This window comes from Brachyhypopomus gauderio, chromosome 1, assembly GCF_052324685.1.
Source record: "Brachyhypopomus gauderio isolate BG-103 chromosome 1, BGAUD_0.2, whole genome shotgun sequence".
Classification (NCBI taxonomy): domain Eukaryota; kingdom Metazoa; phylum Chordata; class Actinopteri; order Gymnotiformes; family Hypopomidae; genus Brachyhypopomus; species Brachyhypopomus gauderio.
Genome location: NC_135211.1, coordinates 41,030,729 through 41,043,228, shown reverse-complemented (window position 1 = coordinate 41,043,228; position 12,500 = coordinate 41,030,729). Strand labels below are relative to the sequence as shown.

The 12,500-nt window shown below is 50.0% G+C and overlaps 1 protein-coding gene across 1 annotated transcript in view; it reads left to right on the top strand.

Annotated features, from left to right (window-relative positions):
- sgcz (sarcoglycan zeta) overlaps window positions 1-12,500 on the top strand; it is a 208,523-nt gene that overhangs the window by 156,011 nt on the left and 40,012 nt on the right. Inside the window, 1 exon segment of the mRNA XM_077013582.1 lies at window positions 638-725. Coding sequence (XP_076869697.1) covers window positions 638-725 — 88 coding nt within the window.

Genomic DNA, 12,500 nt, shown 5'->3' with positions numbered 1-12,500 from the left:
TTTTGGTTAAGGTCCACACAGCTGATCTCACAGCTGTTCTGTGATCTGCAGCTACAGACACATTTTAAACACAGATATACACACAGCCACACTTCTCTTTCACACAGACCCTCTGCAACTAATGTTTCAAGGAGGCACGTGTGTGTGTGTGCAGGTGTGTGTATGTGTGCAGGTGTGTGTGTGCGCAGGTGTGTGTGTGTGTGTGTGTGTGCACAGATGTGGACATTTAGATGTGTATATGGGTGTCACACACATACAGACAACGTTTCTGACATATCAATCAAGCACATACAGACACTCCTCCAACATCAAGTAAAACATCCTGAACTTAATTATTGCTTCAGCATCTCTTATCCTTCCTTCTCCCTCTCTCTCCCTCCCTCTCTCTCCCTCTCTCTCTCTCTCTCTCTCTCTCTCTCTCCATTCCTCTCTCTCTCTCTGTCTCTTTGTCCTTATTGCTGTGCTTCTCATTCTGATTCATTAGTGCTCTTCACACTTCTGCTTGTCTTTCATTCTTCATCTTTTTAAAATCTATTCTTTCATCATACTGGTCACTTTAGTAATCACTCTTCCTCTCTCCCGTTGTCTATTTGTGTGTATGTGTGTGTGTGTGTGTGTGTGTGTGTGTGGGTTGTAGGACAGTCCATTGATCCTGCAGTCAGACCAAAATGTGACAGTGAATGCCCGAAATGACCTTGGTCAGCTGACAGGACAGCTTACTGTGGGTGAGTACACACACACACACACACACACACACACACACACACACACGCATGCATGCATGCACACACACACTCACACACATATGCATGCTCACACACACACACACACAACACACAAACACACACACCTGCAGTGACCTCTTCTTAAGTGACCTGCATTTGTATTAGTAGTTGCAATATAGCGTCATTATTATTAATAGTCTGTAATCAATTTGTATTATTATTAGTAGACTCAGCTTTAAACGTGAGAACTTCTCTCAGCTGTAAATGTGAGATCACCTCTCAGCTGTAAATGTGAGATCACCTCTCAGCTGTAAATGTGAGATCACCTCTCAGCTTTAAACGTGAGAACTTCTCTCAGCTGTAAATGTGAGATCACCTCTCAGCTGTAAATGTGAGATCATTTCTCAGCTGTAAATGTGAGATCATTTCTCAGCTGTAAATGTGAGATCACCTCTCAGCTGTAAACGTGAGATCATTTCTCAGCTGTAAATGTGAGATCATTTCTCAGCTGTAAATGTGAGATCACCTCTCAGCTGTAAACGTGAGATCATTTCTCAGCTGTAAATGTGAGATCACCTCTCAGCTGTAAACGTGAGATCATTTCTCAGCTGTAAATGTGAGATCACCTCTCAGCTGTGGTACTGGTCAGTCATGAAGTGTCATCATTATCATTAATAATAAGAATATTAGCATCAATTGATAATAATTGTCGCTATTATTGTTATTGGTAGTATCAGTTCGTAATAAAGGGACTTATTATTAGTAGTGTTTGTCAGTAATAAAGTGTCATTATTTTTATTGGTAGTATCAGTTCGTAATAAAGGGACTTATTATTAGTAGTGTTTGTCAGTAATAAAGTGTCATTATTGTTATTGGTAGTAGTAGTAGTAGTATCAAATTGTGACGTTACAAATGTATTGATTTTTAAAAGTCAGTCAGTAATAAAGTATGTTGGACATGAGCAGATCCACTGTTGTTGCGCGCGCGCGCGCACACACACACACACACACACACACACACACACACACACACACACATATACACACACACACACACACACAGGCTCATCTGAAAGGGGCACATGTAGCCCTGTAGTTTCACATCAAAGACAAAATGCATCTCTTCCTGTTCTTCAACACTGTTGTAACACACACACACACACACACACATACACACACACACACACACACACACACACACACACACACACACACACACACACACACACACACACAGACTATATCCCTTACTGAGTTTGTGCCACTCAGCCTGTAATTACGTATATCGCCATGAGCCAAGCAATTTTAATACAACAATACACACTTTAGTTCCATGGCTGTGTGGAGCTGTGTGGAATAACAGCACCTTTGATGTGGGAGTCTGAAACACTGTCTCTCCCAGCCTCTGGGTTCAACAGAGAGAGAGAGAGAGGGAGAGATACAGAGAGAGAGAGAGAGAGAGAGACAGAGAGAGACAGAGAGGTGCCAGATTGCTGTGAGTGGAAAGATCCTCCCTGAATCCACTTCATGTAGATGTAGGAAACTCCTGCACCATAACATGTGTCTCTGGAGCCAGACAGATATGGGTTGTTGGAATGAGGTGGGAGTGAGACGGGAGAGGGGTTGGAGTGAGGTGGGAGTGAGGAGGGGTGAGATGGGAGTGAGGTGGGAGTGAGGAGGGGTGAGATGGGAGTGAGGTGGGAGTGAGGTGAGGTGAAGGTGAGGTGAAGGTGAGGTGAGGGTGAGGGGGGAATGAGATGGGAGTGAAGTGAGGGTGATGTGGAAGTGAGGTGAGGTTGTGGTGAGGGTGAGGTGGGAGTGAGGTGAGGTGAGGGTGCGGTGGGGGTGAGTTGGGAGTGAGGTGGGGGTGAGGTGGGAGTGAGGTGGGGGTGAGGTGGGAGTGAGGTGGGGGTGAGGTGGGAGTGAGGTGAGGGTGAGGCAGGAGTTAGGTGACTGTGAAGTGGGGGTGAGGTGAGGGTGAGGTGACACAGGAGTGAGGTGAGAGTGAGGCGGGAGTGAGGTGATGGTGAGGTGGGAGTGAGGTGGGGGTGATGTGGGGATGTGGCAAGGGTGAGGTGAGGGGGAGCCAGGAGTGAGGTGGGGTGAGGTGGGGATGTGGTGAAGGTGAGGTGGGGGTGAGGTGAGTGTGAGGTGGGAGTGAGGTGGGGATGTGGTGAGGGTGAGGCTAGAGTGAGGTGAGGTTGAATGGGAGTGAGGTGGGGGTGAGGTGAGAGTGAGGTGAGGGTGAGTTGAGCGTGAGGTGGGATTGAGGTGAGGGTGAGGCAGGAGTTAGGTGACTGTGAGGTGGGAGTGAGGTGAGGGTGAGGTGGGAGAGAGGTGAGGGTGAGGGTGAGGCAGGAGTGAGGTGATGGTGAGGTGGGGATGTGGTGAGGGTGAGGTGAAGGTGAGGGTGAGGGTGATGTGGAAGTGAGGTGAGGGTGTGGTGGGAGTGAGGTGAGGGTGAGATGGGAGTGAGGTGAGGGTGCGGTGGGGGTGAGTTGGGAGTGAGGTGAGGGTGAGTTGAGGGCGAGGTGGGAGTGAGGTGAGGGTGAGGTGGGAGTAAGGTGGGAGTGAGGTGAGGGTGAGGTGGGGGCAAGGTGGGAGTGAGGTGAGGGTGCAGTGGGGGTGAGTTGGGAGTGAGGTGAGGGTGAGGTGGGAGTGAGGTGAGGGTGAGGGTGAGGTGGGAGTAAGGTGGGAGTGAGGTGAGGGTGAGGTGGGGGCAAGGTGGGAGTGAGGTGAGGGTGAGGTGGGAGTGAGGTGAGGGTGAGGCAGGAGTTAGGTGACTGTGAAGTGGGGGTGAGGTGGGGGTGAGGTGAGGGTGAGGTGACACAGGAGTGAGGTGAGGGTGAGGCGGGAGTGAGGTGGGGTGAGGTGGGAGTGAGGTGAGGGTGAGGCAGGAGTGAGGTGATGGTGAGGTGAGGGTGAGGTGGGGGTGAGGTGGGGATGTGGTGAGGGTGAGGTGGGGGTGAGGTGAGGGTGAGGCAGGAGTGAGGTGGGGTGAGGTGGGGATGTGGTGAAGGTGAGGTGGAGGTGAGGTGAGTTTGAGGTGGGAGTGAGGGGAGGGTGAGGTGGGAGTGAGGGTGAGGTGGGGGTGAGGTGGGGATGTGGTGAGGGTGAGGTGGGAGTGAGGTGAGGTTGGATGGGAGTGAGGTGGGAGTGAGGTGAGGGTGAGGTGAGGTGAAGGTGAGGCAGGAGTGAGGCGGGAGTGAGGTGGGGGTGAGGTGAGAGTGAGGTGAGGGTGAGTTGAGGGTGAGGTGGGATTGAGGTGAGGGTGAGGCAGGAGTTAGGTGACTGTGAGGTGGGAGTGAGGTGAGGGTGAGGTGGGAGTGAGGTGACACAGGAGTGAGTTGAGGGTGAGGCAGGAGTGAGGTGGGGTGAGGTGGGGGTGAGGTGAGAGTGAGGCAGGAGTGAGGTGATGGTGAGGTGGGAGTGAGGTGAGGTGTGGATGTGGTGAGGGTGAGGTGGGTGTGAGGTGAGGCTGAGAGTGAGGCAGGAGTGAGGTGGGGATGTGGTGAGGGTGAGGTGGGGTGAGGTGGGAGTGAGGTGAGGGTGAGTTGGGAGTGAGGTGAGGTTGGATGGGAGTGAGGTGGGAGTGAGGTGAGGTGGGAGTGACACAGGAGTGAGGTGAGGGTGAGGCATGAGTGAGGTGGGGGTGAGGTGGGAGTGAGGTGAGGTGAGGGTGAGGCAGGAGTGAGGTGATGGTGAGGTGGGGATGTGGTGAGGGTGAGGTGGGGGTGAGGTGAGAGTGAGGCTGGAGTGAGGTGAGGGTGAGGCAGAAGTGAGGTGGGAGTGAGGTGGAGTGAGGTTTGGATGTGGTGAAGGTGAGGTTAGGGTGAGGTGGGAGTGAGGTGAAGGTGAGGCAAGAGTGAGGTGGGAGTGAGGTGAGGTGAGCGTGAGGTGGGGTGAGGTGGACTGAGGTGGGGGTGAGGTGGGAGTGAGGCAGGAGTGAGGTTGGGTGAGGTGAGGGTGATGTGGGGGTGAGGTGGGGATGTGGTGAGGGTGAGGTGGGGGTGAGGTGGGAGTGAGGTGGGGTGAGGTGAGGGTGATGTGGGGATGTGGTGAGGGTGAGGTGAGGGTGAGGTGGGAGTGAGGCAGGAGTGAGGTTGGGTGAGGTGAGGGTGATGTGGGGGTGAGGTGGGGATGTGGTGAGGGTGAGGTGGGGGTGAGGTGGGGATGTGGTGAGGGTGAGGTGGGGGTGAGGTGGGGATATAGTGAGGCAAAGGGCTGTGCGCACATATTAATGTGTGTTTGTATGCCTGTGTGTGTGTGTGCGCATGCGCGACTGTGTTGTGTCTCAGGTGACACCTGAGTCTGCTTAGCAAGCTATTTGAGCAGGAAGAGGTTTATGGACTCAGAGAGAGAGAGAGAGCGAGAGAGATGGAGGGGGGGCATGAAGGAATAAGGTATAAGAGCCTGATTCTATAAAACAGCCCAGATTAAAGCACCATGCTGTCTGACAGTGCTACTCTACCTGAGCTGTGACTTCAACAAGTAGGACCACGCTGGGTCCACACACACACACACACACACACACACACACACACACACACACACACACACACACACACACACACACACACACACACACACACACACACACACACGCACACACATACACACACACACACACTCTCACCAGCCTCTTTATTAAGTACACCTTGCTAGTACCGGGTTGGACCCCCTTTTACCTTCAGAACTGCCTTAATCCTTCGTGGCAGATTCAACAAGGTACTGGAAACATTCCTCAGAGAGTCTGGTCCATATTGACATGATAACATCACACAGTTGCTGCAGATTTATCAGCTGCACATCCATGATGTGAATCTCCCGTTCCACCACATCCCAAAGGTGTTCTATTGGACTGAGATCTGGTGAATGTGGAGGCCATTCAAGTACAGTGAACTCATTGTCATGTTCATGAAACCAGTCTGAGATGATTCATACTTTGACATGGCGTGTTATCCTGCTGGAAGTAGCCATCAGAAGATGGGTACACTGTGTTATCCTGCTGGAAGTAGCCATCAGAAGATGGGTACACTGTGGTCATCAAGGGATGGACATGGTCAGTAACTATATGCAGGTAGGCTGTGGCATTGACATGATGCTCAATTGATACTAATGGGCCCAAAGTGTGCCAGGGAAATATTCCCCACACCATTGACCCACCACCACCAGCCTGAACCATTGATACAAGGCAGGATGGATCCACGCGTTCATGTTGTTGACATCAGATTCTGACTCTACCATCCGGATGTCGTAGCAGAAATCGAGACTCATCAGACCAGGCAACGTTTTTGTAATCTTCTATTGTCCAATTTTGGTGAGCCTGTGTGAATTGTAGCCTCAGTTTCCTGTTCTTAGCTGACAGGAGTGTCACCCGGTGTGGTCTTCTGCTGCTGTAACCCATCTACCTCAAGGTTCAACGTGTTGTGTGTTCAGAGATGCTCTTCTGCATGCTTCGGTTGTAACGACTGGTTATTTGAGTTACTGTTGCCATTCTATCAGTTCAAACCAGTCTGGCCATTCTCCTCTGACCTCTGGCATCAACAAGGCATTTGTGCCCACAGAACTGGCGCTCACTGGATATTTTCTCTTTTTCGGACCATTCTCTGGAAACCCTAGAGATGGTTGTGCGTGAAAACCCCAGTAGATCAACAGTTTCTGAAATACTCAGACCAGCCCGTCAGGCACCAACAACCATGCCACGTTCAAAGTCACTTAAATCACCTTTCTTTCCCATTCTGATGCTGGGTTTGAACTCCAGGAGATCGTCTTGGTCATGTCTCCATGCCTAAATGCTTTGAGTTGCTGCCATGTGATTAGCTGATTCGATATATGTGTTAATGAGCAGTCGGACAGGTGTATCTAATGAAGTGTCCGGTGAGTGTGTGCTTTAGAATGTAAATAATTAAAATGATAACTTTCCCTAAATGTTATCATATATATTATTATTATTATTATTATTTGTTGTTTGTTAATGTTATTGTCATCGTTATCATTGTTGTAATGGTTTGGCAACACTGTACCTTATACAGTCATGCTAATAATATATATATATATATAGAGAGAGAGAGAGAGAGAGAAAGGAAGCAGGGTTTAAGATATTTCATGTTGTCCCGTCCGTGTCGTTTGGGGGGGGGGGGGTCTCCCCTTCTACTGCATACATTTCCCATGAGGCCATGGGGGAGGTCACCACACCCTCAATCTGAAGGTGCCTTCTCTGCACCATTAGCAGATCACTGGGAGGTAGCTTACGTAAGCTCATACACACACACACACACACACACACACGCACACACACACACACACACACACAATGTTTTAATCAGGCAAAATATAATGAAAAATAATAATATATAAAGGCCAAATATGAATATCACAATTTTACTCCATCTCTCTCTCCCTCTCCCTCCCTCTCTCTCTCTCTCTCTCTCCCTCTCCCTCCCTCTCTCTCTCTCTCTTTTCTTTCTCTCTCTCTCCCTCTCTCTTCTTTCTTTCTCTCTCTCTCCCTCTCTCTTCTTTCTCTCTCTCTCTCTCTCTCTCTCTCTCTCTCTCTCTCTCTCTCTCTCTCTCTCTCTCTCTCTCTCTCTCACTGTCCCTGAACCCCTCCTCAGCTATAGCATTAATCTCCCGATTGTTGTATATGTGTGTGAGTACAGGCATGTGTATGTGTGTGTGTGTGTGTGCAGGCATGTGTGTGTGTGTGTGTGTGTGTGTGTGTGTGTGTGCAGGCATGTGTGTGTGTGTGTGTGCGTGTGTTAGTTTGTGTGTGTGTGTTAGTGTATTCACATCTTTTCGTCTTTGATGTTGACTATTATCTTAGCAGCTTTGATTCTGCATGTCTATATGCATGTCTGTATGTCCTCCCATCCTACTCATAAACACACACACACACACACACACACACACACACACACACACACACACACACACACACACACACTGATTAATGCAGGTGATCATAATTCAGCCCTCCCTCTTTTTGCTTTTTATTAATCAGTGTTATCAGGTTTAGATAAATAATTTATCTTTCCCAGACCGTAAATCTAATCTTTCTCTCTCTCTCTCTCTTTCTCTCTTTCTCTCTTTCGCTCTCTCTATCTTTCTCCCTCTCTCTCTCTCTCTCTCTCTCACACACTATCTCTGTGCAATGCTGTGTCAGGTAGTTTTCTTCCTGTAAGCGATTAAAGATGGTGCTTCACATTTTGACCACTTTAGTGCATGGAGCATCTCTGCAGTTTTCATTGTGTTGCGTCAGCTAGAGGTGTCTATGGGGGGATGTGTTGGTGGTGGAGGTGTTGGTGGGTGGAGGTGTTTGTGCGTGGAGGTGTTGGTGGTGGAGGTGTTTGTGGGTGGAGGTGTTGGTGGGTGGAGGTGTTGGTGGATGGAGGTGTTTGTGGGTGAAGGTGTTGGTGGTGTTGGTGGTGGAGGTGTTGGTGGATGGAGGTGTTGGTGGTGGAGGTGTTGGTGGTGGAGGTGTTTGTGGGTGGAGGTGTTTGTGGGTGGAGGTGTTGGTGGTGGGGGTGTTTGTGGGTGGAGGTGTTGGTGGTGGGGGTGTTTATGGGTGGAGGTGTTGGTGGTGGGGATGTTTATGGGTGGAGGTGTTGGTGGATGGAGGTGTTGGTGGTGGAGGTGTTGGTGGTGGAGGTGTTTGTGGGTGGAGGTGTTTGTGGGTGGAGGTGTTGGTGGTGGGGGTGTTTATGGGTGGAGGTGTTGGTGGTGGGGATGTTTATGGGTGGAGGTGTTGGTGGGTGGAGGTGTTGGTGGTGGGGGTGTTTGTGGGTGGAGGTGTTGGTGGTGGGGATGTTTATGGGTGGAGGTGTTGGTGGGTGGAGGTGTTGGTGGTGGGGGTGTTTGTGGGTGGAGGTGTTGGTGGTGGGGGTGTTTATGGGTGGAGGTGTTGGTGGTGGGGATGTTTATGGGTGGAGGTGTTGGTGGATGGAGGTGTTGGTGGTGGAGGTGTTGGTGGTGGAGGTGTTTGTGGGTGGAGGTGTTTGTGGGTGGAGGTGTTGGTGGTGGGGGTGTTTATGGGTGGAGGTGTTGGTGGTGGGGATGTTTATGGGTGGAGGTGTTGGTGGGTGGAGGTGTTGGTGGTGGATGTGTTTATGGGTGGAGGTTTTGGTGGTGGAGGTGTTGGTGATGGAGGTGTTGGTGGGTGTAGTGGTATATGAGTGAAGCAAGAGTGTTTTAACTTGTGTTACTGACACTGAAATTATGATTTAGAAATAATGTGCATTTTGGAGCTTAACATAAACTTACTTTAGTTTGGTTCAGTACTTTGGGTCAGAAAAGTCCATTCTAACCTCCAAAAGTTTTCATCTAGTATCAGGGCTTTGATAAATAATGTATTATTATTATTATTAATGAATGTTGTTAGTAGGACCACTCAGCGATGTCTAGACGTGTCTCTAGTCTGAATTTTGAGTTTAGTCATAACATAAATCGACAATCATTTGCTTTTCTCTGATTGGCTTGTGTAACAGCCTTAATTAGCATCTCTCCTCCTCTGACATCACACTTTCCTGCCACTTCTTAATTGCCATTCTACACTTTTGATGAAGGGTGAATCCATAACAATTAATATTCAGTACTGGCTCATTAATATTAATCATATAGCATTTATCATGTAAATCACCTTGAATAGGTGTGCAGGCATGGAAACCCTGAAGTCGCTGTGGCCTTCAGAAGGTGTGAGTGTCCTCGTCCCAATAGTGTGCATACCCCACTGCGAGTGCGGCTCTTTTGCCAAGGACACTTGCGCACTACGTGATTGAACACTTCACGTGATTGAGCACCTCACGTGCCTGTATCAGAGTCGGGCTGGGAGTGTCATCCATCCTGCCTGATCAGAGCTAGCTCTCACGCATGTTCTCCAGGGTCTACGCTACCAAACGCATCTCTGCCGGGCATACGCATGACAGCACACGTGACTTGGGGTCGGCAGGGTGAGGCATGCTCTCTGTGCCCCCGCCCACGTGAGTAAAAGCATCACCCAACCATCTGTTAAGAGTGCGTTTATTCTAAGATGGCTGGATCTACAACAGCCAGCTATCTGTTCGGGTTGAAGTCCTGGTGTTTTGATTTGTGCTGCAGCTCAGTTGACAGCGTCCTGCTTTCTTCCCTGTGCTGCGGGACACGTCCTGCTCGTTAGTCCAGCTCCGCCCCGGGCCACAGCTGTCCATCAGGGCCAAACAGGAACATACTGCTGGTGGAGAACATGTGTGCAATAACAGAGCTGTTTGTTCATGATTAACATCAGCAGCTGCTGAATTCACATTACCCGCTCACGTTACCCACTCATGCTAACCACTCACGTTACCCCCTCACGTTACCCACTCATGCTAACCACTCACTTTACCCACTCATGCTAACCACTCATGTTACTCAATCATGCTAACCACTCACATTACCCGCTCACGTTACCCACTCATGCTAACCACTCACGTTACCCAGTCATGCTAACCACTCACATTACCCGCTCACGTTACCCACTCATGCTAACCACTCACGTTACCCGCTCGTGCTAACCACTCACGTTACCCGCTCATGTTACCCACTCACGTTACCTGCTCGTGCTAACCACTCACGTTACCCGCTCATGCTAACCACTCACGTTACCCAGTCATGCTAACCACTCACATTACCCGCTCACGTTACCCACTCATGCTAACCACTCACGTTACCCACTCATGCTAACCACTCACGTTACCCGCTCGTGCTAACCACTCACGTTACCCGCTCATGTTACCCACTCACGTTACCTGCTCGTGCTAACCACTCGCGTTACCCACTCATGCTAACCACTCACGTTACCCACTCATGCTAACCACTCACGTTACCCACTCATGCTAACCACTCACGTTACCCGCTCGTGCTAACCACTCACGTTACCCGCTCATGTTACCCACTCACGTTACCTGCTCGTGCTAACCACTCGCGTTACCCGCTCATACTAACCACTCACGTTGCCCCGCTCGTGCTAGCCACTCACGTTACCCCGCTCGTGCTAGCCACTCACATTACCCGCTCATGTTACCTGCTCACGTTACCCGCTCATGCTAACCGCTCACGTTACTGCTCATGCTAACCGCTGACGTTAACGCTCATGCTACCCGCTCACGTTACCCACTCATCTTACCCACTCACATTATCGCTCACATTACCTGCTCACGTTACCCCGCTCACGTTGCCCGCTCACGTTACCCACTCACATTACCTGCTCACGCTACCCGCTCATGTTACCGCTCACGTTACCCACTCACATTACCTCTGCTTGGGAAGTTTTTTATAATTCCCCCCCAGATTGTTTTTTTTTTTGCTTCGGGGGGGGGGGGGGGGGTGATGAGTGCACGATCGTGCAGAGATGATAAAGCCTCCTACGTAGCGACTAATTAACCACTAATGACGCCAGTGTCATGATGTGCTCAGGTACGCCGTGGTCCAATTAAATGCAGTAGTCCACCGTCCCCATGTGATGTGGGGGGAGACCAACACATCCCACAATCCAGTGTGGTCTTTAATTGGACAGTGGCCCAGGTTTCTCCAGTGCTGGAAGGTGACTGGTCATGGGGGAAGGTTTCATTCCAACGCGTTTGTGTGTGTACCCAGAGCAGCATGTTGGACCTGCATGTGTTCTCCTCATACATCATTAGTATGGAGGGCGCACTTCGTAAGTCCTTCCGCGGTCGATAACTGCTTGAAGTTTGCGGCCCCTTGACGTGACGGACACCGGCTCTCCCTACATGACCTGGATCTGTCAGGAATGATTCCCAGTTTTGCTGTGTTGTCTGGTGTCTTCCGTCTTGCCCGCGTCATGAAACACCGGCTCTTTTCCTGCTGTAAAGGGGTGGCGTGTGGCGTGTCACGTGTGCCACGAGGCATGGGTTACTTATGGTGCATGTCTCGTCACGTGTGGTGTGGGCCACTTCACGTGTGCCACGCCACGTGTGCCGTGCAGCTGGTCACGTGTGGTATGTCGCCCTGGGTGGTGGATTGGCTGCGGATCACAGGCTCTCTCCTTCCCAGCATGCTTCAGGGCGGTCAAATTCGGATTACGTGAAGGAATGACATCCCCTCCCTCCACCTGTCACCTCCGTCACCCTTCACCATCTCTCTGGATGGGGTGTCTCCATTCACCCTGAGCCCCTATAATGAGACTGACTCCAATTATTCTTACCGCTTTGTGCTTATCATATCCAGTGGCTGCAAGCCCCATTACTGATAGCTGGTGGAAGTGTTTTTTGACAGCTCTCAAATCAAAAGGGGATTAAGATTAGGACCTGATGACGCTACATCGTCATTTTGACCAGCTGACGTAAATCACGGAAACAACGTAGCAACGCATGAATGACCTGGTTGTGTTCTATCTCCTGTTGGACAGCAAGAGCAATCCCCGGCTTTTTACAATTCTGTATTTAAAGTTCTGTTTTTTTACAGTAATGTGTTACACAGCACTGTTTTTACAAGTTATTTACAGTACCTTTTCTGTAGTTTTTTTATAGTAGAGATTTTACAGTGCTGTTTTTCAGTACAGGTTTTTTCAGTACAGGTTTTTCAATACTGTTTTTACAGTGCTGTTTTCCAGTACTGTTTTTTCAGTAGATGTTTTTACAGTGCTGTATTGACTCTTTTTTGGCAGGCTCTGTTGTGCTGAAATAACAGTGCTTGTTTTCTCTCCACTCAGCTTGCAGGACACATTGACATGAAGCTATTCATGCAGAGGAGAAATTTGTGGGGCAGGCAGGGGGTTTATCAGAGGAGGGCCGAATCCACACAG